Here is a 24125-nt window from a genome sequence, read left to right on the forward strand (position 1 = left end):
CCATATTTTGCTGTATTAGGCACATTCTTGACTAGAAAGGGGGGAATACCAGTATAATACTTGCCCGTATATGAAGTATTTACGTGTATACGGATGTGGAGCGTCGCATAAAAGTCAGACCCACAGATAACATGAAGGGTTTTGATGTGTAAGTGGAAAGTTAAGATGAAAGTAGCATTATTTTCGATAAAATGAGCAAGGGCAATTGGTAGCACGGGCTACTACCGTGTAGGTTGGTTTTCATCGAAGCAAAGCCAACGTAGAAAGTCATCCAAAGCGTAGAGACACTCGTATTATATAGTAAGTATTACCCAAGCTTTAAGAACATACAAATAGCATCGTATCCCATTGGCCAAGCGTTACTAGCGTTGCTTTGTCCTCTTGCACAGACTTCTCAGCTCGGACACCATCAATCGTCGCCAAAATGACATCCATCGTTGTCAAACGTCGTGACAATGGTGCGGAAGCTGGTGGTGATGAGGAAACAGCTGGTGGCGGTGGGTTTGATGAGAAGAAGGAAACATCCTCAATCGAACGAGGAACCTTGTATCCCTCTGGTGCCTGATCGTCACTTGGGTACTATTTAGCATGCATGAACCAAACTGTCAAATCAATGACCTGTAGAAACTTTAGATTATCTACTTTGTCAAATTCGCTTTTGCCTAAAAAACAGTATTTTGTTGTAATTTTGCTACCATCATAACTATTGATGAAAGCACTCTGCGAAGAATCTATATTTTAGAAATGCAAGCAAGGTAGAGATTAAAAGATGGATGTGGCAGTATCTTAAGATTCATAGGCGTTGCGTCCCTGAAGCAAACCCCTTATTTGAAGTACCGTTCTCGACTCATTTGGTTCGCATTTAACATGCTATGGCATTGTCTCATAAGGGCGAAGCATCAGCTTGCTGTTTTCAACAGTTAATAATGACAACCGCACATGTGAATCTCCACAAAACTTATCAAACGCTTAGCCAGCTCATACAAGAATAGCAGATTAAACAAATAAAATTGCTGTGGACATTACAATTGTTTGTTGCATCTATAAGATACATGTAAGTTTTGAAAAAAAAAAAATTGAATAATTAAATCAAGCAGGCTAACATTACCTTTTTGTGACAGATACACGACTGTGGCGCTTATTATAAAAGAGTAAACTATACCGTGTTTTCAGTTCTGACTCCTTTTTTTTTTTTTTTTTTTTTTTTTTTTTTTTTTTTTTTTTTTTTTTTTCAACATGTTATTGAATAATGAAGCCAGCAGTGCCCAAAGCATCAAAGGAGAAATGCCATGGAGCGATAATATCAAATTTGAGGTAAAAGAGCCACCGCCACTGTCACCACCACCACTGTCACCACCACCACTATCACCACCACCATCTCAACAGCAACAAGAACAACAACAAAATATTCCGTGTAGTCCACTCATAGGCTACATGGTGAAAAACAACCCAATTGATATCAAACGCGAAGGAGCCGAGAACGACAAAACGAGTAAACAGCAATTGACTGGAGCAATAGACATAGATATGATGACTCCAGTGGAAGAGTCTGACAATAACGATGATGATGATGATATCAAGCAAGAAGACTCAATGAAGAGTGAGGCTTTAGGTATACATAACTGACATGATTATCTAAAAACACAAGGCACTGAATATACCTTGATATAGCTGATACCTTAGGGATGAGCAACAAGTGCTACTACTACCAATGTCGCCTGTGCAAAAAGGTGTTTTACAATTTTCAATCAGTGATGAAACATCGCAGGACGATTCATAAGATTAAAGTCAGCCGTCTATTAATCAAGCACATGGATCTGGAGCCTGATTTCGATGACCCAGACAATTATTGCAAGAGCTGCGAAAAAAGCTATACCTGCAAAGGCAATTACCGAAAGCATCTCGCAAAAGTGCATCACATAGCCAAGAAAAAGAAGAAAGATAGATGCTTGCCCTTGTCTCCCAATCCCAACGATCCCAACTTGCACTGCTGTTCGTGCAAAACAACGTACAAAAATCCTGCTTCGTTCAAAGCTCATCTCTCGAGAGTCCATGATATGCGGCCATCAAAACGTAGCGTTACTGCGATCATACACCCTGATATACTGCCTGACTGGAATGATCCAAATTACTATTGCCCATCTTGCGAACGCCAGTACAAGGCAAAATTGCGCTTCGTAAGTCATTGCAAAAACGTCCACAAAATGAAGAGCCCAAACAAGCAAATCATCCAAACAAAGGAGTTGCCTGACTTGCACGATCCCAATTTCCACTGCAACGTATGCGACATCACCCACGAAACTGAGAAAAAGCACAGAACGCATTGCTACAAAGTACATGGCATGCGTATGGCCATTTCTGATATGACTGTGAAAGCGCCAAATCCTAACCACCAATGTGACCTATGTACTAGAACGTTTTATAACAAGGATAGGATGCATGAGCACCTGTTTATCGTTCATAAAATAGACTGTGACTCGGAAGTATCTCAAGCACGCATGGCAATGCCAGATATCAACGATCCTTATTATCACTGCAGCGTTTGCGATAAAACGTTCCAAGACAGGTCGTATTTCGCATATCATTTACTCGCCATGCATGCCATTGGAGAACAGCAGGCTCAAGAAAAAGGAGGATTGAAACCTGATCTTGACGATCCCAACAACTATTGCCGTGTCTGCCAAAAGAGTTTTTGCTCCAAGGCAAATTATCGTGTTCATCTTCGTTACATTCATCAAATAGTACTCACAAGAGCCTCAGCATATGACCCCAACCGATCCCCCGACCCTCTTGATCCCAACTGGTATTGCAGAGTTTGTCAAACATACTACGGCGATCACTTTAAATATCGACAGCATTGTAGAGTAACACATCGCATGAAGCTCACCCCGGCGACCAAGGTTAATGTATATCCCAACGCAGAAATCGATATATACGATCCCAATCATTACTGTGCGAAATGCAACAAGAACTTGAAGAATCAGAGGCAATTCTTTACCCATTTGAGAAAATGTCATCGAATAATGCAGCTAAGAAGCACAATAAGTAATCCAAGGGCCACAATTGACAAGAACGATCCCAATTTCTATTGTGCACAGTGCGAAAGGCATTATTCCTCCAGCGGAAACTTCAAGGCTCACTTGAGTAAAATTCACCAAATTACATAAAACAAGAGGGTTACAACCAATGAGACGTAGAATGCGCAACAACTTATAGTACGACAAGTAAGGTTAAATAAAGAAGCATGCGTGTTCAGTATCAGTTACATTGTGTGAATGCGCGTAACATAGTTACGTGTCCCAAAGAGCTCCCCTATGTATTTGCACCCACAATGGCTCTGTACCGTACAGTCGTGCTTGCCAGAGTGCCTACGAGTGTCAATAGCATTGAAGGCTATTGTATACGGCGTATTCGAGGCGATCCATTTGCATCTCCGGGGAAAAGCCTTCACATTTTCGGTCGCGCGTTCCTTTATCTGATAATTTCTGCACGCACATCGTGTTTTTTCCTGTTTCTACCTTTCTCTCTCTACACAAAATGGCTACAAAAAGAGAGCGCCCCATCGATTTCTTTGACGAAGACGAAGACGATTTGGACTATTTGATTGAAGCGAGTATCGAAAACGACAAGAATAAAGAGAATAATGTACTTGGTTTAGACGAGTACCTAAATCAGAGATCCACTAGCAACCTAAAAGCAGGTAAGCTCAAGCTTGTGGTAACCAACACATTACCCTACTGACGACCACTTGCCTGTCATGCTTAATAAAGCAAGCAATGTTTTGGCAAATGATCCATTCACTGAGAGCATGGAGGATGAAGGATTTGACAGCAATGCATTTGAACAGGGCTTATTCGATATCCCCGTGTGTCCTGCTTCTCCTCGAGAGAGATCAGTAACAGCTGCTATGGATTTCATGGGCATTACTGATAACCAGGAAATTGATATCGACTTGACTGAACCAGCAATGCCACCCATTACCCCTGACGACATGGCAGATGAGGAGGCGGCGGTGGATACCTTTGTGGATTATAAGGAAGTGCCTCAAACAGGAGCTTTCATCTCGGCCACATGTCCAACCACAGGCACATCGCTTTTTTTCAAGAAAAAGACTCCAACAGAGCTGAAGCGTAGACAAAAGACATTGAATGACATTGCCATTAAGAAAAACCGCAGATCATTGCTGTCGAAACCTCTGTGGCAGTTGAGAAAAGAAATCGAAAAGAGCAACCAGGAGGAATTAAAGAGGATTGAAAAGTAAGTCCTTATGAGGATTCAAAGCGGCTTTATCTTGTTATACTGATGTATGTCATAGGGAAATTGAGGATGCGAGAAGCAGAAAAAAGAAAAAGGTACAGCCAAAAGACGATTCAGGTCAATTGTGGGTGGACAAGTATCGCCCCACCTCGTATATGGATTTGATGGGAGATCAGCGTGTCAATCGAGATGTGCTGCGATGGGTCAAACAATGGGATTATTGCGTGTTCAAGAAATCTGTTCAAAAGGAATCACAGCGTGATAAGCAGCTGAGACACTACAAGAGCACATTTGGTGTAGAGCCCAAGTTTGCTGCCTTCAAGAAGGATGTCAAGGAAACCAACGATCCGTTACTCAGACCTGAAAAGAAGGTACGATACATACGCTAGCAACACGACCTTTTCTCTCATCACATCAACAGATCCTACTCTTGTCAGGTCCTCCTGGATTTGGCAAAACAACCTTGGCGCATGTCATTGCCAAACAAGCAGGCTACAATATCATTGAAGTCAATGCCAGTGACGATCGTACGGGTGAAGTGGTTAAATCAAAGATCAAGGCGTCGTTGGAGCACCAAGCCATCATAAGAAATGTGAATGTAAAGGAAGAAAAACGAGAAATGTCCATGTCATCCAAGCCCAATTTGTTGATTATTGATGAGATTGATGGTGCCAGTAGTGGTGGCGGTCAAGATGTATGCTGCGTATAGGGTCATGTTGGATGTGCTGATTGGACTCACGGTATGTATTTTGTGTAGAGTTTTATCAAGCAATTAGTTCAGATTGCCACTGCTGAACTCACCAACGAGAAAAAGGGTAGGCAGATAAGACACGCCACTAGAGAGCCGAGCTAATATCATCTTTATAGGCAAACACAAGGGGCCAAAACCTCTGCTTCGGCCTATTATTTGTATTTGTAACGATGCGTACGTGTGTGGTTCATGTGTATAATCAGAATGGATGGCTGACACGACACGCTAGATATGCACCCGTACTTCGCCCTCTTCGTATGGTTGCTCAGCAAGTTCAATTCAGAAAAGTGCCAATGATGTCTTTAGCAAAGCGCTTACAGAACATTTGCGATAATGAAGGACTGGAGAGCGATTTGAGGACACTCAGTTTGTTATCAGAGACAACAGATGGTGATTTGAGAAGTTGTCTAAACACGTTACAGGTAATGATAGGTGCCACATGTACGTGATATACTGCTAATAGAAACACGCTCACAGTTTGTCAGAGGCAAGAGCAATGTTCTCACGCGAGATATGCTGAAAGAGGCTGGTCTTGGTAAGAAAGATATGGGCCAATCTGTGTTTTCTGTGTGGGAGGATCTGTTTGCAGCACCCAATGCCAGACTCAAGAACTCGATTAATAAGGATGATTTCGGTAAGCATAGCAGCACACGCAAAACACATGCCCCCTTGTCGACTCACCTATACATCATAGACAATAACAGGTATCTAAACAGATTGACAACTGCCATCATGTCCAATGGTGAAATAGAGAGAATCATGCAAGGCTGTTTTGAAGCGTACCCCTTGATGCGATTCCACGATGTTGCCCTGGAAAAGTTTTGCTTTATTGGAGAATGGCTTCATTTTTACGACCAACTCAACTACAGAACGAATGAAAGACATGAATACGACATGTACAAGTATTTGCCTTACCCTATTGTCAATTTCCACCGCTATTTCGCTGGTGCTGCTGTTCAGGAACACCGCGTTGAATACCCCAGAGTAGATTATGAAGTGTATTCTACCAAGAAATCGTACGAAAACTTGATTGAGGTGTTTATGGCGGGTATTCATCCTCAAAAGAGACGATTCCTGAACCGAGACATGATTGCAAATGAATTGGTGCCCTTGTTGATGCATGTTATTTCGCCTGAATTGAAGCCGGTAAGTAGGCTACTGCAGGAGAATGGGTTTGTATATTTACTCTGAGGCAATTATTAGATGAACCAGCAGTTGGTCAAGCCTGCAGAAAAGATCAAATTAGACAGACTGGTGCATATCATGATTGAATTTGGGCTATCTTTTGTGCACGAAAAGAACGAAGAAGGCCAATATGTGTTCAAGTTGGAACCGTAAGTCCAATGCTTGCCAGTGCTGGTGGTAAAAACTAATGTTGTTACTATGGTAGACCTGTTGAGCAACTGCTAAACTACACACTGTCCTCACCTAAATCAATCTTACCAAAGCAGTATGCTGTTCGACAAATGATTGCACATGAGGTATGGAAAAGCACAAATGTACGACAGTGCAAAATGAAGGCTCATATGTATTGCATAGATTGAAACTGAAATCTTGAGACGAAGAGAACAAGCATCTCAGGCACGAAATCAGGGAAACAACAAGAAAAAACCAGAGACCATGTAAGTCCACTGCTTTAGACACGCTTCATGCATACTAAGCATGGCTTCTATACCAGGCTTACACCCGAGAAGATCAAACAGAAAATTTCTGCAGAAAAGCAAGTTGCACTTGATTTCTTTGGCCGTGTTATTGTGCCTAGAGCAGAAACAGGTCAACCCTTAAAAAATCTCAAAATGGAAGGTAAAGGAGTACACAAGATGAAAACAGATCATAAGATCACAAATATTCACTTTTGCTACTAGTGGATACACCAAAATCAAGCGTATTCTATAGATACCACGAAGGCTTTTCCAATGCTGTTCGAAAACCAATGACAGTGCAAATGTTCCTTTAATAAATGTTTATCGTAATTGAACAAACTGACAAGCTACACATGCTGTCCATTTCTTTTCATTCTTTAATGTACATTGAGGGCAGGACCAAAAGTCATCTGAAACGTCAACAACAGTAGCATCATCATCATGAGGCCGTTCCGTGAAACAGATTTGACAAGCCAGTGTAATGGGGCCATTGATAAAAGTGCAAGTAGTACAAGCCCATCCGTCTTTCTCTATTGTTGTTGTTGTTGTTGTTAGATCAATCACACTCGTTTCAAGACTCTGCTTTTTCGATCGTGTATCCATCTCGGCGGGTATATTGGAACTGAGCTTTCTTTTGCGTGTTACATTATCGGAAGGCGAGGAGGGTACAGCAGGTGGAGTTACAGGTGCCGACGATGCATCGCCCTCACTGCTGCTGTCTTGTTCTACCACACTACCTCCACACCAAACCTTATCTAATTGTCGTTTTTGTGCTGCTCGTGCTGCTGCTTGGGCAGGTGTCATGTGCTTAATGGTGCTTGATCCGCCGCCTAATCGAATGCCTCCAGTTGGCAGCATGATTTTGGACGTCTGCAATCGCTTTTCCGCTGCTTTTGCTGCTATTCCACTACTCATGTATCTGGGCACAGATTGGAATCCCAACAGATGTCCATCTGAGAAAAATCCGTCGCCTCTGTAACCAGATGCCATCAACAGCTCTGTTTCTTGCTTCAGCTCATCCAACAATTTGTAGAAATGTTCATCATGGGGTCCTCTCACAATGTGTGCCATTCTATCAAACAAACATTCAATCATACCATCCTCATACATTGACCCAAAACGCAACTTACTCATGCAACAGTGTGCCTAGAATGTCTTCATACTCCAAAAACTGCGTTTCATCGTAATGCGGTCTCAATCTCAAATTGACCTTCCATCCTCTATTGGTATTCATCCCTTGAATGCCTATTAGCACATGGCTAAATCCATCCATGCATTACATACCTAGCAAGTTGGGATTAGTGGGAAAGAACTCGACCAAATTCTTGATAGTCCAATTATGCTTCAGCAACACCGGTTTCACTTGCGATGCTAAACGTTTCAGCAGTTGTAGAGCTTCGTCATGTCTTGGCTTTCTCACCAACGCCTTATACTCCTTTACAGGGTCGTTGTTCATAAGCGAGATCACAGAAAACACAGACTTTTTTTTTTTTTTTTGTAATGTAAGTGAAAGAAATAGGGGGTTTTCATTGATTCATTTACTGCGATATTTATAACCCCATGTGACTGTAGTGGCTCACAGCAAACCTGATGTCTACATGAAATGTCGAGTGGATTTGCTGTGCAAAGCGGCCATACAGATCATGTGGATACGAAAAACAGTAGTAGCGTAATCTCTATCAATGGCATTTGGGATGAGTGCATGGAGAAAAGCAGACGACACGCACAGACAGTCGGAACAAACCCAAATCAGAGCATCCAGCAGGCAAATCTCGATGCACACTGGCATTGAATACCATTACTGCTACTGTCACTTGGCTACTGCTGCAGGCACACATTCCTCGCTTTACATGGCTGCTATCTTATCACTCCACCCAAATTGAGTCGCCCCTTTGAACCTGTGTGCACGACCAAATCAACAAAAATGGCAAGATGTTCTATCTTGCACCTGGCATTGAAATCATCATGATTCCCTGTGTAAAGGTGCAACAACGGAAAGTCAAATAAATACCTTCCTCTTTTTGATTTTTTCTTCCTTCCTCTTCTCTTCTTCTTTCGTTTCTTTTTCTGATTTCTCGGTTTATTTTTATTACGCTCATGAGCCGCCGTAATTCGACTGCAATGAGTCAAGGTTCTTCTCCCAGAGACATCCATGGCGGATCCATGCCCAATGCCATGGTGGATGAGGAAATCCCATCACGTTCGTACTACTCTTCTCATTTGGCCATTGAGCCAGGAGGTAAGCAGTGTCTAGGTGGAACTTATGTACCATTATTGACCTTGATCTCAGAGCACGCCACGTACTCTGCTTCTATGGAGTCTATCCGTGCTCACTCGCTGGCACTGGGCGATCGATACATGCAAGAATCAAGTCCAGTGAGCTCGCCTCCCAGCCATGGCACATCGCCGTCGCTCTCCAATGACGCCTTGACCAGCCCGATCTCGCCTGTGCAGCCCAGCTCACACTCGATACTATCCAAGCTGCTGAAAAAGGACGAAAACGAACAAAAGCCCTTACTGAAACACTCGCACAGAAAATCAAAGAGCTACCTATCAACGCATAGCCATGACAGCTTTCCTAATATGGATCCTGAAGCTGTCCGTGTTATACCACCTACAACCACGGCACAACAAGAACAACAAGATGAGCAGCACTCTTATCACTATGCATCACACCACCAACACACCAAGGAATTTCGTCCTACTTGGAAACAGTTGACGAATCCTGAAATCTGGATGAATTGTTTCACACAGCCCATCAGTTATATACCTGCAGTCATTCTAGGATTACTGTTAAATTTATTGGACGCCATCTCTTATGGTATGATTACATTTCCCCTGAATAATCCCATTTTCGCTTCATTTGGTCCAGATGGCATTTCCATGTTTTTTGTCAGGTTTGTTGTCTGCAATGTGTACAGAAAAAGAAAAGGTCCGACAGTGTGTAGTAATGATCTGATCCCACTAGTTGTATCATCTCTCAGCTGGTGTACTCCTGCGGTGGAAGTGTGTTTGATGGTGGCAATGGAAGGTAAAAGATCATACCGCGTATAGATGGCAGGGAGACTCACCTCATGTTTGTTGTTGGACAATGTTATCAGTATGATGATTGAAGGTAATGGAAGGCAAATTCTGATTGATACGACGGATGCTAATCTCGAGCGTATATAGTGGTCCCCTTTTTACACATCATGTAAGCCCATTTATCAACCTCTTTTGTTCTTGTTTTCCTCACACATGTCTATCACTAGGGCAGAGAAAATCGTATCTGTGGCTGGACAGGACAATCCTGACGTTGTTATACCCTCGACCATGGTGGCATTTGCGCTCAGCAGCATCATGACGGGCCTCGCCTTCTTTTTATTAGGTGCATTGAAGCTGGGCTCGCTGATCGGCTTCTTTCCTCGACACATTTTGGTAGGCACCATTGGCGGTGTGGGCTGGTTTTTGGTAGCAACAGGTATCGAAGTAGCAGGTCGACTGGATGAAAACTTGGTGTATACGATCCCCATGTTCAAAAAGATCTTTTTGGATTCACATGTCTTTAGTCTCTGGTTCTCGGCGTTGGCCGTCGCCATCTTGTTGAGATTAATACAATATCGTATCACATCCCCATTAGTCGTTCCCGTCTTCTTCATGGCACTGCCACTGGCCTTTTATCTAATTGTCTTTGTCTGTGGTTTGGATGTCAATGATGTTCGCCATGCTGGCTGGATCTTCCCCTTGGTCGAGAGCAACCTTCCCTTTTGGCACTTTTACACGTACTATGATTTCACCAAGGTAGATTGGCGTGCTGTGGCAGAGACGATCCCAGCAATGTTGGCGCTAACTTTTTTCGGTAATGTTATACAAATGCTTTCTCTTGGCTAATGCCGCTTTTTTTTTACTGATATTCTACAGGTGTATTGCATGTACCTATCAATGTGCCTGCACTGGGCGTATCCACCAACAAGGACGATGTCAATGTCAATCGTGAATTGGTAGCGCATGGTATTTCCAATGCTGTCTCGGGCCTGTTTGGCACTGTGCAAAGTAAGGAAGACATCTTTATCGTTATGACGATAATCTTAGATAGCGATACTGATAATATTTTTAATTAGATTATCTTGTGTATACAAATTCGCTGCTTTTCATTCGCTCCGGTGGTGACAGTAGAGTTGCAGGATTGATGCTGGCTGGTGCCACAGCCATTCTCTGGATGGTGGGTCCATGGATTGTTGGATATATTCCTGTGATGGTCGTTGGCAGTCTAATCTTCCATCTCGGCCTGGATCTACTTAAAGAAGCGCTTGTGGATACTTGGAACTCTGTCCACTACCTTGAATACATTACTATTTGTGTCATCATTGCGTGCATGGCAACATTGGGCTTCGTGGAAGGCATTTTGGTGGGTATCATCATGGCGTGTGTCTTCTTTGTCGTGCAAAATGCGCGTCGCAGTGAAGCTATTCGCGCTACTTATACTGGCCAATACATGCGATCCACCGTACGTCGCTTATACCGCCAAGAACGCTTTCTCAAACAGGTGGGTGGCCAGATTCAAATCGTCAAACTTCAAGGCTATCTCTTCTTTGGCACCATTGATCAAGTGGAACGTGCCATTCGTGACATGTTGGACGAACATGCCTGGGATTTGCACCCAATTAGGTTCCTGATCTTGGATCTTCAGCTGGTACAAGGTCTCGACTTTAGTGCTGCTGAAGCCTTTGTACGTATTCGTCGTTTATTGCGTGCTCGCCAAGTGTATATGATTGTATGCAATGTGGCTCGTCGATCTGATGAAGAAAAGGCATTGATGAAGGCTGGCATTTGGGTGAAACAGTCTCAAGAACAAGATGAAGGTGATTTGAAGTGCTTTGAACATATCAATGATGCCATAGAATGGTGCGAGAATGTCTTGTTGACGACTTATTTCGAAAAGAAGCCCAAGCATCTCCAAAGTAGGTGATTTACATGATAATTTGTCGTGCCAATACTCATCTGTTTGTAGTTACCACACCTGCAGTTACTGTGCCTGTCACCAGCACCACCACAAAGCCATACAGCCTTTCAGATCGATTAGCCTCAGCTGGATCTCCTCGTCATGATATCATATCCAACGCCATCCATCATGTCTTTAGTGGTAAATAGTCAATACGCATAATACATGACAGATGATATTAAACCTAATTGATACAGAAACTCACAGCCCTGCAATTCACAAAAACACGACACAACCTACACTCATTCTTGTGCAAGCATTTGGAGAAATCAACAATGGTGAAACACCACTGGAATTCTTTCACAAATTGAGCAAGTACTTTGAAAGAGGCACATGTGACAAGGGCAACCCTTTATACCGTGAAGGAGATCCATGCGACTACTTGTTGGTACTGGAGCAAGGCTCATTGAGAAGTTTGATGTACGTCTTGAAGGAACAAGTTACCGTAGAAACCATTCTACCTGGTACAGTGGTCGGTGAAATGGGCATCTTTAGCGGTAGTTCTGTGCGCTCTCGCTCCTTGGTGGCAGATACAGACTCTGTTTATTGGAAACTGACGCGTGAGTCGTTTGATCGAATGCGAAAAGACGATCCAGCCATGGCAAATCAGTTTATTCTTTTAACATTGTATTTTTCATCTGAAAGATTGGATACCATGACACGATACGCATTCCATTTGCATTAATGAATCATAAAAGCAGAATAGAATATCAATTAATTCATTTTTTTTAGTAACATGACATTATTGATAAAATCGAGGCCAAACTAATTTAAACTTCTTTCTCTTTCTTTCGCTTTCACGATTGTACTTCTTGATCGAGCACCTACTCATAAGACGTGTCTCGCACATAAGAGAGTGGTGCTGGTGTAAGAATGAACTCGACTGCACAGGTGAGCCTATGTATTTCCACTTGTTTTCCTTGGCAGCAGCTGAACATCTAGCTTATCTGTAGGATGGACCAAAAACATTGCCTGTCTATCATACAAGCTACTGGAAGCTCAAGCAATGTATCTGTCTTTGACAAGAGGGATGTGGACGTTATTGCCAATGATAACTACACCTCAGAGCATGCAGGATACTATCAGCATGACAATCACAGCCCATGAATCAAGTGCTGTCAACGAGTTGGGCAAAGTTGAACGACTATGATCAACAACAATTATCAGCAGTTGAGCAAAACGGATTTATCAGCCTATCGCCATTCCTAACATACCTGCTACTCATTCGAAGAGAGCTTCGTACATTGGTGTCTAATACCATTCTTGTCTTCAGTCCTTGGTTCGGAACCTCGTTTGAAAATGGATAGATGAAAAGTTACACTCCACATGAAAACGTAATTCTGATATAATTTAATTACTGACTGCAGGCATACGTTATGAATCTCTCCTCTGCCAGTCTCTAAAGAATGGCAAGTCTCTCCAAGGTTGAGCTGCTCAAACATCTGGACCGAGTCGCTTTGTTGCCAAACGTTCTCGCCCATTTGCTACGCTTCAAGGGAATTGCTCGTGAAACTGCTACCAAGGTGATGATTCACTGAATATGCAATTCACACCAGTTATTACCCTTTGCTATGTCCTTCATTGATGCGAGAACCAAAAGAGCCGAGGGTGCCACTCTATAGAGCTAGGCATTTAGAACGTCCTGCATCGAACCTGCCCTCCTAGTGGCTCGTAATGCAAAACGGCGTGCTCTCCCGGGTCCTGCAAGAGTAAAAGAAGTGAACAAGCCTACTCTAGTATCAATCTTGACCTTCATTGATTCATTTATTGCAATATTTACTGCTATACAGTAGTCGCTCTATATAAGGCCGTCCTATATAAGGCTATGCGGGGAATAAGGCTGAAATTTTTCAGGTTTTTTTTTTTACCAGCTATTTAGCCTTAATAGCCTAATTTTATATAAGGCTACAGATTCTAAAAATTTTAGCCTTATTTCATAGTGGTGATCGCTGAGATTGAATTTAAGGCCAATCAGATAATAAAAAATATATAGCTTTTATTGAAAAATAACACATTTAAACAAAATAATCACGTAAATCTGTTTGATTTTTCTCTGCTACTTCCTCCGATCTGATATCGTTCAGATTCCTACGGATAGTTTTCAGCATAGACTTTTCTTTTTCATCCATTGGGATGGTATGGTACAAGATAGTTTCATACGCATGCTTCAACTTCTCTCTTATCTCCTTCGTATCAACATCGTAAATCTCTACTGGTTCTTCCTCTACCTCAAGCTCTTGTGATCCATGGGTAACATCATCGCCATCCTCAAATTCAACAATCACGGGATTAAAAACGATTGCATCAGACTCATCTGCATTTAGATCCAAGTCGTTTACTTCAGTTACCAATTGAACCCCATCATTACTTCTGTTTCCAGGAAGTTCAGGGATGATTTCGTTCAACTGGCTGACTAGATCATCGTCTAAAGGTAGCTCGAAAGATGGGAGTACATCCTCCGAGTCGACTCTCTGTCTCTGAGCAAACTTAAAATCAAGGATCTTCGTATGATCCCAGCAATTTTGGATTGTTTGAGGCTTAACTTTGATCCAAGAATCAGCAAGAAAATACAGAGCATCCACCTCATCCATTCTGTATTCCTCGGTAAGATCAAGGCTTACCCCAGCAAGATACTTGTTCACTGCCCTGTAGTATTGGTGCCAACGAAACTGAGCCTTGAAGTTCGCAATGATTCCTATCGAGTGTGTGATTAGAGATGAGTACGTATATCAATGAAATTTGTTGATTTACCGGCATCCAAAGGCTGCAACTTGCTTGTTGTGTTTGCTGGAAGGAAAATCAACTTAATATTGCTGAATTCTTCTTTCAATTTATGCACTGAAGCATTGTCAACCAAGAGAGCAACTTTTCTTCCGGCGTAAACGAAAGACGCATTCAAACGTTTTACGTACTTCCTAAAGATGTCGGTGTTCATCCATGCATTGGGAGATGAATGGTACTCCACGTAATGGGATTGCCCGATGTTGGTGGTTCTTCTGTACAAAGCAGGTTTTTTGTTTGCTGCCTTTGGTGTCTTTCGTTTCCCAATTACAATGGGGTGCCCTTTATAGGATCCATCATAGTTGGTGATTAGTCCAACTGTGAATCGGTTCTTGCTTTTCCTTGAACCACCTAAAGGTTCCTGACAAATGGTGCGAGTTGGTTGTTGCTCGTAGTATAAGCCAGTTTCATCAAAGTTGAGAATATCTTTGGGATCATATGGCTCCAACAATTCTTCAATCTTTCTGAGTTCTTCGACAATCTTAGATGATGTTAAGTCGACTGAGCTTTTTTCACCATATAAATGTCTTGACTTGACACCAATTCTCTTGAAAACATCGGTTAGCCATCCATCTGAGAAATGGATTTGCTTATTCTTTGGCAATTCATGCATGCGGTACTTTCTGTGTGCGACTACTTTTGCAAAAGCTGCAATAGTTCCACGATTGACAGGAAGAGATTTTGCATTCATGGCTTGAATGTACTCCAAAATGTCATTGTCCAATTGTGGCATCGTCAAGGCTCTGCTGCTTTTTCCCTTCAAATTTCCTCCTTCGTAAGCTTTGATCACCTTGTCCTGTGAATTCAAGACGTTCGATACAGTTTTTTGCTTGACTGAGTGATGAAGGTTGAATTCCTTTTGAGCCCATTGACCGAGTTGCATTTGCGTCAGATTAGGAAAGTGCATGTTGTGCATAATAATGCGATACTTTTGCTCGATTGTGAGGCGATCTCTTGATCTTTGATTAAGGCACATGATAGGATATTACGTTCAATAGAAGTAAAATAAACAGATAAATGAATGTTACTGGGGAGGTATCAAGTTGATTTATTTGATCAACTATTATAGTAATAGATTCTACGCGCACGACTTTTTTGACAGAAGTCACGCGCGCCAGTTAAGGCTATGCGGGCAATAAGGCTAAAAAAACCTCGCCAAAAAAGTAGCCTTATATAGAGCGACTACTGTATATGGAAAAGCAACTAGTTGTTAGCATAATGCGTGCCATGTAAATGATGGGCCTTTTTATGCCCTTGATTACAATAAATAAAAGAATCCTTGTATTGATTGATATATTACATGACAACAATAGTGTGTGCCTTAATCAACAAGAATACTAAACACTTAGAACGCCATTTAATATCTGATCGATCCAATTCTAACTCATGAGTAGAGCTATTTGTAAACTAGCTAGAGTTTATAAAATTGGTATATTGATATTGGAAGCAGAGTATATACAATAAATAAAAGGGTAGCAGGAAGGGATATAAAAGTATGTAGTAGTGATAATAGTTGGCTTCGTTGCTGTTGTAGTTGTTGTAGTCGATATGGTGTGAATATGAATATGCAAATCAGGATAAATGCTGACAATGTGTGTGTATCTGTGCTTTAAGGTAATGGTGGTGGCGATGGCTCAGGTGGTTGTTCATCTTTTTTCACTATTGCTACAATAACACTAATATCATCTGCTTTTCCGCCCTACAACAAACAAATCGGATTAGCAAAACAGAGAAATCCCTAACCACACACAGCACATGTGCTGCTCACTACAAGTTGGTACCTGGTAATAGAGACCTTCATGCATGGCTCTCACTTGGAATGGGGAACTAGGATTATCTGGGTCTTCACTCACAATCTTGGCTCGCCAAGCCAACGCATCTGATATCGTTTGAGGTGCAATGCGGTGTAGCATCGAGTTTTGATCTTCTTTTTCAACATTGTCCTCCCCATCTGTGTTGTTGTTGTCGGTCGTTGTCTGCTGATCAATGCAATTTTGCACCTCTTCCAAAATCTCGTCGTCATATAGATTATCAAACAATCCGTCAGATCCAAGAATCACAATATCACCCTCCTCAACCTTGACTGTAAATTGCTTTTTCCTATAGGTGAATATCAAATGATTTCATTGTAAAAGAGAAAATTTACATTTTACCTGTGCATCATTCGGGGAATCAAAGGAAGCTGTGCCTAGTTGATAAGGAAAGTTGAATGAATGTTGCTGCTCCTCAGATCGAAATATGTAGTCGTTCCGTCGAATTACTGACACGCCACAATCCCCCAAGTTGGCGATGCGAAGCTCGTCTTGACATAAAATAACAATACAGGCAGTGGTCGACCCAACTATACCCTAAGTGATGGACAGAGATGAATACCCATTTTCCCAACATAATCCCGTCTGTTTTCCAGCTTATACCTCGTTTTGTGCATCTAACGTCGTCATATGATAAGCGCTCTCCAACACTTGCACTGGATCTGGTTTGGCTTGTAGTTGCTGAGGTCTTACATTTGTTTTGATACGATCCAGCTCCACTTGAGCGTAATGCATCAATTTACGTGAATATAAAGCAGGGTTGGCACCTAAATATAATATATATATATATATATATATATATATATAAAGCAAGGGGTGATGATGATTTGGGGATGAGGAGGAAAAGAATAAAGAGGTGGGCCATGGTCAATTATACGCTATTACACACCCGCATGAAGCCTTGATCAACTTACCTTTATGCGATCGCCAGCCGCCAACACCGTCTGCCACACCCAACGCATCCTGACGTTTGAAATAAGCATCATCGCCCACTTGAACGCTTGAATAGATGTTTAAATCATCCAGCTGCTCCACAGGCTTCCCAGCTTTTGGATAGCCAGATACGCCCAGATTGAGTGTGTAGTGAAACAAGGTGGACGACAATGAAGGATGGAAGAAATCAATGACATTGAGGTTTGTGCGAGGTTTTTCTTGCGGTGAAATTGCTGCAATAGATCTCTTGGCAGCACAAGTGTGTATTGCACAGGTAGCTAGTATTGGACGAGCAAATTGTTTGGCGTATATAGAGACAAATGCATGATGAGAGCGGTTTAGCATAGAAATGATATGATGATGAAATTACAAGAAATGAAGAAAAAAAAAAAAAAAAAAAAAAAAAAAAAGCGAAAGAAAAATGGAGTACAGAAAAAAAACAAAAGAAAAAAAAAAATATACACCTCTGAAATTATACCTAGCCAAACCCTTATTTAGTAATAACTATACTGTTTATTCAGGAGAAGATAGTTTACGATAGAGATCTGCAACCAAGTAAAGAGAGCCACACAAGACAGCAACATCACTCTCTGTACATATGCTTCCAGCCTTGGCGAGTGCCTCATCCAATCCAGTGCAGCATTCCACTGATTGAGCCCCATGGGCTTCTTTTGCAATGTCGCTAGGCAAGCTGCTCTTGATCCAGGGCATCCCAGCAGGCTGGCTAAATGTCACTGCATACACAACATCCTCTTTGCGAATCAGTTTCTTCATCATGCCATGCAGGTCTTTGCCAGCCGTTGATCCGATTATCCACACCACTCGTTTTTTATCAAGGCTATCAATGTATTGTCGCAGTGCAATAGTTGCAGGTGGGTTATGTGCCCCATCCACCAAGATTTCCTTTAAACCATAGTTGTCTAAAAGAGTCGAGTCATTCACCCAATCCAACCTGCCTGGCCAACGCGTCTCTTGCATGCCGGTAGCCAATTGCTCAGGTGTCATTTCAATCAGTTTCAAGCGATACATCCAGTCTAATGCAGTTACTGCTGTTGCTGAATTCATACGCTGATAGTCTCCCATCAGCCGAATGGGATATGTATAGTGGACTTGATCGAAATCGAGTTGACAGATGTTGGCTTGGATAAACTCAGATGGTTGTACCAGTGTGTAAGGAGAACCGGTTCTATCGGCATGATGCGTCAATGTGTCCAAGACACTGCTTGAATCTTGTGGCGCTATCACGACTGGACATCCCGGTTTCATGATGCCTGCTTTTGCACTAGCAATTTCTTCAATCGTATGACCTAATATGTGGGCATGATCTAAACCAATCGCAGTAATCACTGTCATTGCAGGATGTCGAATGGCGTTAGTGGCATCGAGCAATCCTCCCAATCCAACTTCGAGCACAACAAAATCGAGTTTAGCCCTGTCAAATACGTAAAAAGCTGCGCCCACCAAGCACTCAAATGAGGACGCACCAATAGCGCCGTTTGTGTTGAGCTGATGAACATGCGCAAATGCCTCATCGTAGAGCGATTGACTGATGGCCTGTCCATTGACGTTGATGCTGTCGCGGGGTTCAATCAGATGAGGCGAATTGAAGCGGCCTACTGTATATCCACACGTTCTAAGGACACTGGAGATGTAAGCACACACAGATCCTTTGCCATTTGTTCCGGCTACATGTACGATTTGAGTGCGTTCATCGGGTCTATTCAAAGCCTCCAACAGACTGTGTATTCTTTCCAAGCCAAAGTTCATGTTTCTACAACAAATGAAGAGAGGAAAAGTTGATTGACAAAATAAAGGGGCAGATGGCCTGCTACTTAAACTTGCCATCGATGTGACAAACAAAATGAGGTGGTGATACAGACAGCTGAAAGCCAGTCTTGAGACATGAAGATTGGCATCTTTGCACGGAGAGCATCCTTTAGTTGTATATGCAAGATAGGCATCCGGTAGAAAGACGCTAATCATAAAGAGCTTATGACTGCAACTATTGCTCTCCCGTGTCGATTGAGCCAGCTGCCTCCTGTATGTGTCTGAATCCCAATGCCTACAAGTCAATGTCATCAAGAAGCGATACAATCGCCCAGCTAAATTATTCAATCGTATCAAGCAAGCAGTAGATATGTCCCTTGAGGAGCTGTACATCTCAATCACGCCCTACTAGATGAGCCAGACATTCTTCTCCCCAAGGCACAGTGCGCCAAATCATGGAGCCGTAAAAAGTGACAGGTGGTGGTCGCAGCGTGAATGGCTGAAACGCGCAAAGCTTTCAAATTTTTTAGAAATCCCAGTTCCAAAAACACGTCTTTTGAATTACACTTTATGTATCCAACAAAATAATGACTGATCTCCAGGAACAAGGTATATATCTTTACAGTTTGAGCCGTAACGTTGAACGACCATCTGATGCAATGTCAATGTAGCTCAGAATGAACTGAAAGACATTGAGATGTCCGAGAACTTCTTTACCGACGACGACGACGACGACATGAACCATGTCGACAACAACTTTTCCAGAGTCAATATCGATCAAGACAGCACAGTACAGCACAGAATGAATCATGAAAAGTAATGCCATACACAAGCATCAGATAGTTCGCTGCTTTACTGACACAACTGCTCGCCTTAGCTATGCCAATGACCCAATCTTCTTGTACAGAATGTTCTATAACAGACTGTTTCCCTTCAAAACATACTTTAGCTGGCTAAACTACGACACAAGTAAGTTGTGACATATGCTTGATCAGATATCTGGCTAAATGTGGCATTCGTAGCACCGACAAGGAGCTTTACACATCGAGAATTCAGTTTCACCTTGCTAAATGATATCTACATCCGTTTCAAATCATTCCGTGATGCCGATGAATTGAAGAAGGAAATTGAGAGAATTCAACCTGTCAAGATTGATATTGGTGCTATTTACGCAGTGAGAGTAAGTCATCCACACATTGCTCACATCAACAACACACTCACCTCGGATGGATAGCCCAACGACAAGAAGACGGTGAGCGAGAAAGCATTCAGGCCATTGGAAAAGGAACTCGTCTTTGATATTGATATGACAGACTATGATGAAGTTCGTACTTGTTGCAGGTAAGAGACACAGAAACGGATGAGAGATGGGCGCATGCTGACATGAGTTCTAGTGGCGGCGATGTGTGTCTGCTGTGCTGGGAGTTTATGACGGTTGCTATCAAGGTCATTGATGCATCTCTCAGAGGTGAGTGCTTTGTAAATATGCATGATTTGATGCTGTTTTCGCTAATGGTGAGCGCAGACGACTTTGGATTCGAACAAATTATGTGGGTATACTCTGGTCGTCGTGGTGTCCATTGCTGGGTGTGTGATGAAAGTGCACGTAAATTAGATAATGACAGCAGAAAAGCAATTGTGAGTTTTTTGGATATCATCAGGGGTGGTGCTCAAGTAGAACGTAAAGTCAAGTTGCCCTCTATCCTGCATCCTTCTCTCAAGTAAGTTGCTCCCTACTGAAGTCTGTTGTGCACGATGCTTATACATCTTTGATAGACGCTCTTTCAACATTGTGGATACACACTTCAACTCATTGGTCCTATCAAAGATGGGTGTTTTAGACAAGACAGAAACGTGGAACAAAGTACTGGCCATCATCCCTGATGCTGAAGTTAGAGAAAAGGTCGAATCGCAATGGACCAGCCATCCCAATAAACCAGCAGCAGAGAAATGGGACATCTTGGAAAAGGAGATCAGCAAGGCGGAAAAGAAGAAAAAGTTCAAGGATGAGGTTGCTAGAGATATCAAATTCCAGTATTGCTATCCTCGACTCGATATCAAGGTCACCACTGCCATTAACCATTTACTGAAGAGCCCCTTCTGTGTGCATCCAAAGACATGTAGGTTTTAGTGAGCTTTTGCAAGTGAGTTGATAGGGCTGACTCGTCATATACAGTGAGAGTGTGTGTACCCATCAAAGTAGACGAATGCGAGAATTTCAATCCCTTGGCAGTGCCTAATCTAGCCACCCTGAATCAAGAATTGGAGGAATACAACAAGGATCATCCCGAAAATACTCGACTTGCAGATTACAAAAAGACATCACTGAAGCCCTACATTGAGCACTTTGAGAAATTTGTGAACGGCATGATACTGGATGTCACTAGAAGCAAACGAGGTAAGCTGCTGCTACTGCTGTTATCATATCAAATGATGATACTCATGTTCTTGACAGATGAAGCCGAACAATCCATGGAGTTTTAAAGCTGCTTTAACCAAGCACTGTGTTTTAATTACAATAAATCATTTAAACATCTAAAATCTTTTTGTCACAAGGGTCCCCTCTTTCACTACACTAATTTTCAATCCAACGAGCTCGATAAGGCAGCATGCTCAAGTGTCTTGTTTATATACCAAAGTCTCATTTGCCAAAATGTCACACCAGATTGGCCCACCACACCCAGCACTATAAGCCAAATCAATTTCAAAAAAGGTTTCAAAGCAACATTGAGCAATTTACGTCCAATTCACAGACCAAGCCTGAACCCATCTTGACAGAGCTTGTCTACGGCAGAAAGCGTATCTACACTAGCTTGCAGACGATTGGCAAAACCAAGTCAGCGACTGCATCCAAGGGACGCATTGCTGCACCTGTCACTACTTCGCCCATGTCTTGGGAATGGATCCAGCCCGCAGAAGATACGAATAAGACGAAACGAGAATGGTATCAGCTCAGGCAGAACAACAGCGGCTTTAGTGCGTTCAATTCAATGAAACAAAACATGAGAGAAATGTTCTTGCCAGTGGGATATCCCGAATCAGTGCATGATTGCTACAAAAAGTTCCATGCTTGGTTGTTTTTGGAGACATATGTTGGATCTGCGGTAGGATGACATATATAAAAAAAGTGTGGATTCTGTGCGCACAGACTGATTTCGTATGGGTAGATTGGTGTGCTGTGCTCACAAGCGATGCTGGCTTCATTGGGGCTGGGCACAATGGAAGCCACTGGAGGTGCTGTTGCAATTCAATGGTAAAACCACAATACCACAAACCCATACGTTGCCATGTATTGACGCTAGGAATTAGGGTGTTGAAGGATGGCATAGGCGAAATTGGTAAATTGTTCTTTATCAAGAGATATGCTAGCTCTTTTGATTCACATCCAAAGACGTGGAAGTTTGTTTGTGAGATTTTCTCTACTGTGGGGTCGTTTTTGCAACTGTGTACATCAGTAGTGACCCCCAAGCTCTTCTTACCATTAGCAGCAGGTAAGTGGGTTATGGTATGACAGTATGATTTCGGAAACTGACAGTGTATAATATAGCTGGAAATATGTTTGAACTGATTCACGAGAGTATCTGGATTGCATCACACATGACATTTACAAAGCACTTTTCGGTAGGCTATAGAGGAGAACGAGTGTGGATCAGCTGTACTCATCTGCATTGAATAGCCTAACGGTAATATTGGTGATATCGTAGCCAAGGATGATGCCCAGATGTCAACAGCGCATTTGATGGGCATGTTGACTGGTGTGGGTCTCATCTCAGTATCACATTCTCCCATGTTTTTGTTTGGTGTATTTGCTGTGCTGTCACCTATCAACATTTGGTCTACCACAAAGATGCTTCATGCTGCAAAGTTCGAGATTTTGAACCAAGCAAAGTTGACACTGCTCAGTCGAGAATTCATTGATTCCGGAGCTGTGGTGGAATACGATAAACTGAAGGATCGTGAGATTGGCTTTGGTGAATGGATCAAACCAACCTATGGCAAAAACAAAAAGGGTAGTATCGCAGTGAATCTCAAGCTGGGCCCAAGCGCTGAGCAAGCGTACGGCGTTGCAGGAGAAGTCGAGGGTGTCGTTCAAGTGTTGAAGGTACGTCGTGTGCACATTATTGCAGGAATGGTGTATCTGACATGAGGACAATTAGCACGAAAATTATCTGTTAAACTTTCACAACAACACAATGTGGGTCATGTTCCATCAAGACGCAGGATCCAATGATGTGATACGATCCATTCTGCATTCACTCAAGTTCCACGATAGTCTCAGTAAAGCAAACATCACTAAAGAAGCAGATTGGAATGGATACATTTGTACATTAGAAGATTCGTTGGCCTGGACCAAGGAAAACTATCCAAAATTTGTTGCTGAATTGGATCAAAAGAATTGGCAAAGTGATATTGTATATTGGAATGACAGGTAAAAGCATGCGTAATTGATTCCATTGTCCCTTTCTAATATTTCGGCATAGTGGCATGAGACTCAAATGGAAGGAGCATGAGCTGGCTGAGGAAGACATTCAAATCACAAATTAGACGATGGCAACATCAATTCATCATGTACATATACTCATCTCTTGTAATAAATACCCTCTCCCTCTCCTACTGTCTACGCTTATTAGTGGTAATTTAGCAACACAACCCTAAAGCTATCCCGCAAATATCAACTTGAGAGATTAGTATTCCTTTTATTATTACTATCTATCAACAAACAAAGCTTGTGCTGGAGTGCATCGCCATCGTTTTCATATCAAATACCAGAATTGAACACATTACATGGCTTATTTTATGTGCGCAGCACATCTTAGAATAGAGAAACTGTCTCAGAAAAGATACTGAATCAGCTCAAGATGATAGTACCAAAAGATTAAGACGAGCTTGAAGCACTTTTTTAATTACTGCTGTATTGCCTTCATGATTAGAGGGACTTTTGAGTTTGCCAACCGGCCCCACCAGCCAAAATCAATTAAAGCTCAGATTTTTGGTTTACTTCAGATTGGCCAGATTTCAATAATTTTCGACTTGATTGATCTCTTCTATGAGATTCGATTATATAAGCTGTGATAATCAGCTCGCACTTCCTAATACATTCTTGAAGTACTTTTCAAGGCGCTTCCAATGGTACCAAGTAAGATAGATATTTTTAATAAACTTATTGAGCAATTTATAAAAATATGGAAAGAGGTTTCTGG

At 42.2% G+C, this 24125-nt stretch overlaps 9 protein-coding genes across 9 annotated transcripts; 5 read left to right on the forward strand and 4 right to left on the reverse strand.

The window, feature by feature from the left end:
- Nucleotides 1-1236: 1236 nt before the first annotated feature.
- On the forward strand, nt 1237-3167 carry ERF2_2 (Eukaryotic peptide chain release factor GTP-binding subunit; the record flags this gene model as incomplete). The annotated part of the gene is made up of 2 exons (XM_064825502.1): nt 1237-1612; nt 1672-3167. The coding sequence occupies 2 exons, from the start codon at nt 1237-1239 to the stop codon at nt 3165-3167; spliced, it is 1872 nt and encodes a 623-aa protein (XP_064676720.1).
- A 370-nt stretch (nt 3168-3537) lies between these two features.
- Nucleotides 3538-6965, forward strand: ATC70_006224 (uncharacterized protein; the record flags this gene model as incomplete). Its single annotated transcript, XM_064825503.1, has 14 exons — nt 3538-3700; nt 3771-4257; nt 4316-4628; nt 4679-4951; nt 5015-5072; nt 5125-5182; nt 5238-5430; nt 5486-5642; nt 5703-6154; nt 6212-6342; nt 6399-6489; nt 6548-6630; nt 6687-6811; nt 6874-6965. 14 exons carry the CDS (start codon nt 3538-3540, stop codon nt 6963-6965), a joined length of 2676 nt encoding a protein of 891 aa, XP_064676721.1.
- A 7-nt stretch (nt 6966-6972) lies between these two features.
- Nucleotides 6973-8107, reverse strand: CNH1_2 (Na+/H+ antiporter; the record flags this gene model as incomplete). Its single annotated transcript, XM_064825504.1, has 3 exons — nt 6973-7723; nt 7782-7887; nt 7936-8107. 3 exons carry the CDS (start codon nt 8105-8107, stop codon nt 6973-6975), a joined length of 1029 nt encoding a protein of 342 aa, XP_064676722.1.
- A 641-nt stretch (nt 8108-8748) lies between these two features.
- Nucleotides 8749-12317, forward strand: ATC70_006226 (uncharacterized protein; the record flags this gene model as incomplete). The annotated part of the gene is made up of 10 exons (XM_064825505.1): nt 8749-8890; nt 8942-9548; nt 9620-9682; nt 9753-9766; nt 9823-9844; nt 9903-10489; nt 10552-10683; nt 10752-11591; nt 11642-11773; nt 11830-12317. 10 exons carry the CDS (start codon nt 8749-8751, stop codon nt 12315-12317), a joined length of 3027 nt encoding a protein of 1008 aa, XP_064676723.1.
- A 1330-nt stretch (nt 12318-13647) lies between these two features.
- ATC70_006227 (uncharacterized protein) lies at nt 13648-15389 on the reverse strand (the record flags this gene model as incomplete). Its single annotated transcript, XM_064825506.1, has 2 exons — nt 13648-14327; nt 14384-15389. 2 exons carry the CDS (start codon nt 15387-15389, stop codon nt 13648-13650), a joined length of 1686 nt encoding a protein of 561 aa, XP_064676724.1.
- Nucleotides 15390-16022: 633 nt separating this feature from the next.
- On the reverse strand, nt 16023-17502 carry ATC70_006228 (uncharacterized protein; the record flags this gene model as incomplete). The annotated part of the gene is made up of 5 exons (XM_064825507.1): nt 16023-16112; nt 16195-16506; nt 16567-16761; nt 16828-16991; nt 17139-17502. 5 exons carry the CDS (start codon nt 17500-17502, stop codon nt 16023-16025), a joined length of 1125 nt encoding a protein of 374 aa, XP_064676725.1.
- A 168-nt stretch (nt 17503-17670) lies between these two features.
- On the reverse strand, nt 17671-18924 carry ATC70_006229 (uncharacterized protein; the record flags this gene model as incomplete). Its single annotated transcript, XM_064825508.1, has 1 exon — nt 17671-18924. The coding sequence occupies one exon, from the start codon at nt 18922-18924 to the stop codon at nt 17671-17673; it is 1254 nt and encodes a 417-aa protein (XP_064676726.1).
- A 587-nt stretch (nt 18925-19511) lies between these two features.
- ATC70_006230 (uncharacterized protein) lies at nt 19512-21408 on the forward strand (the record flags this gene model as incomplete). Its single annotated transcript, XM_064825509.1, has 10 exons — nt 19512-19533; nt 19596-19740; nt 19802-19893; nt 19947-20104; nt 20159-20265; nt 20319-20392; nt 20450-20645; nt 20701-21044; nt 21101-21322; nt 21380-21408. 10 exons carry the CDS (start codon nt 19512-19514, stop codon nt 21406-21408), a joined length of 1389 nt encoding a protein of 462 aa, XP_064676727.1.
- Nucleotides 21409-21533: 125 nt separating this feature from the next.
- ATC70_006231 (uncharacterized protein) lies at nt 21534-23469 on the forward strand (the record flags this gene model as incomplete). Its single annotated transcript, XM_064825510.1, has 7 exons — nt 21534-22028; nt 22092-22177; nt 22234-22415; nt 22472-22545; nt 22601-23026; nt 23082-23353; nt 23406-23469. 7 exons carry the CDS (start codon nt 21534-21536, stop codon nt 23467-23469), a joined length of 1599 nt encoding a protein of 532 aa, XP_064676728.1.
- Between the last annotated feature and the right edge of the window lie 656 nt (nt 23470-24125).

Source organism: Mucor velutinosus (genome assembly GCF_035048745.1).
Source record: "Mucor velutinosus strain NIH1002 chromosome Unknown tig00001545, whole genome shotgun sequence".
In the NCBI taxonomy this organism is placed as follows: domain Eukaryota; kingdom Fungi; phylum Mucoromycota; class Mucoromycetes; order Mucorales; family Mucoraceae; genus Mucor; species Mucor velutinosus.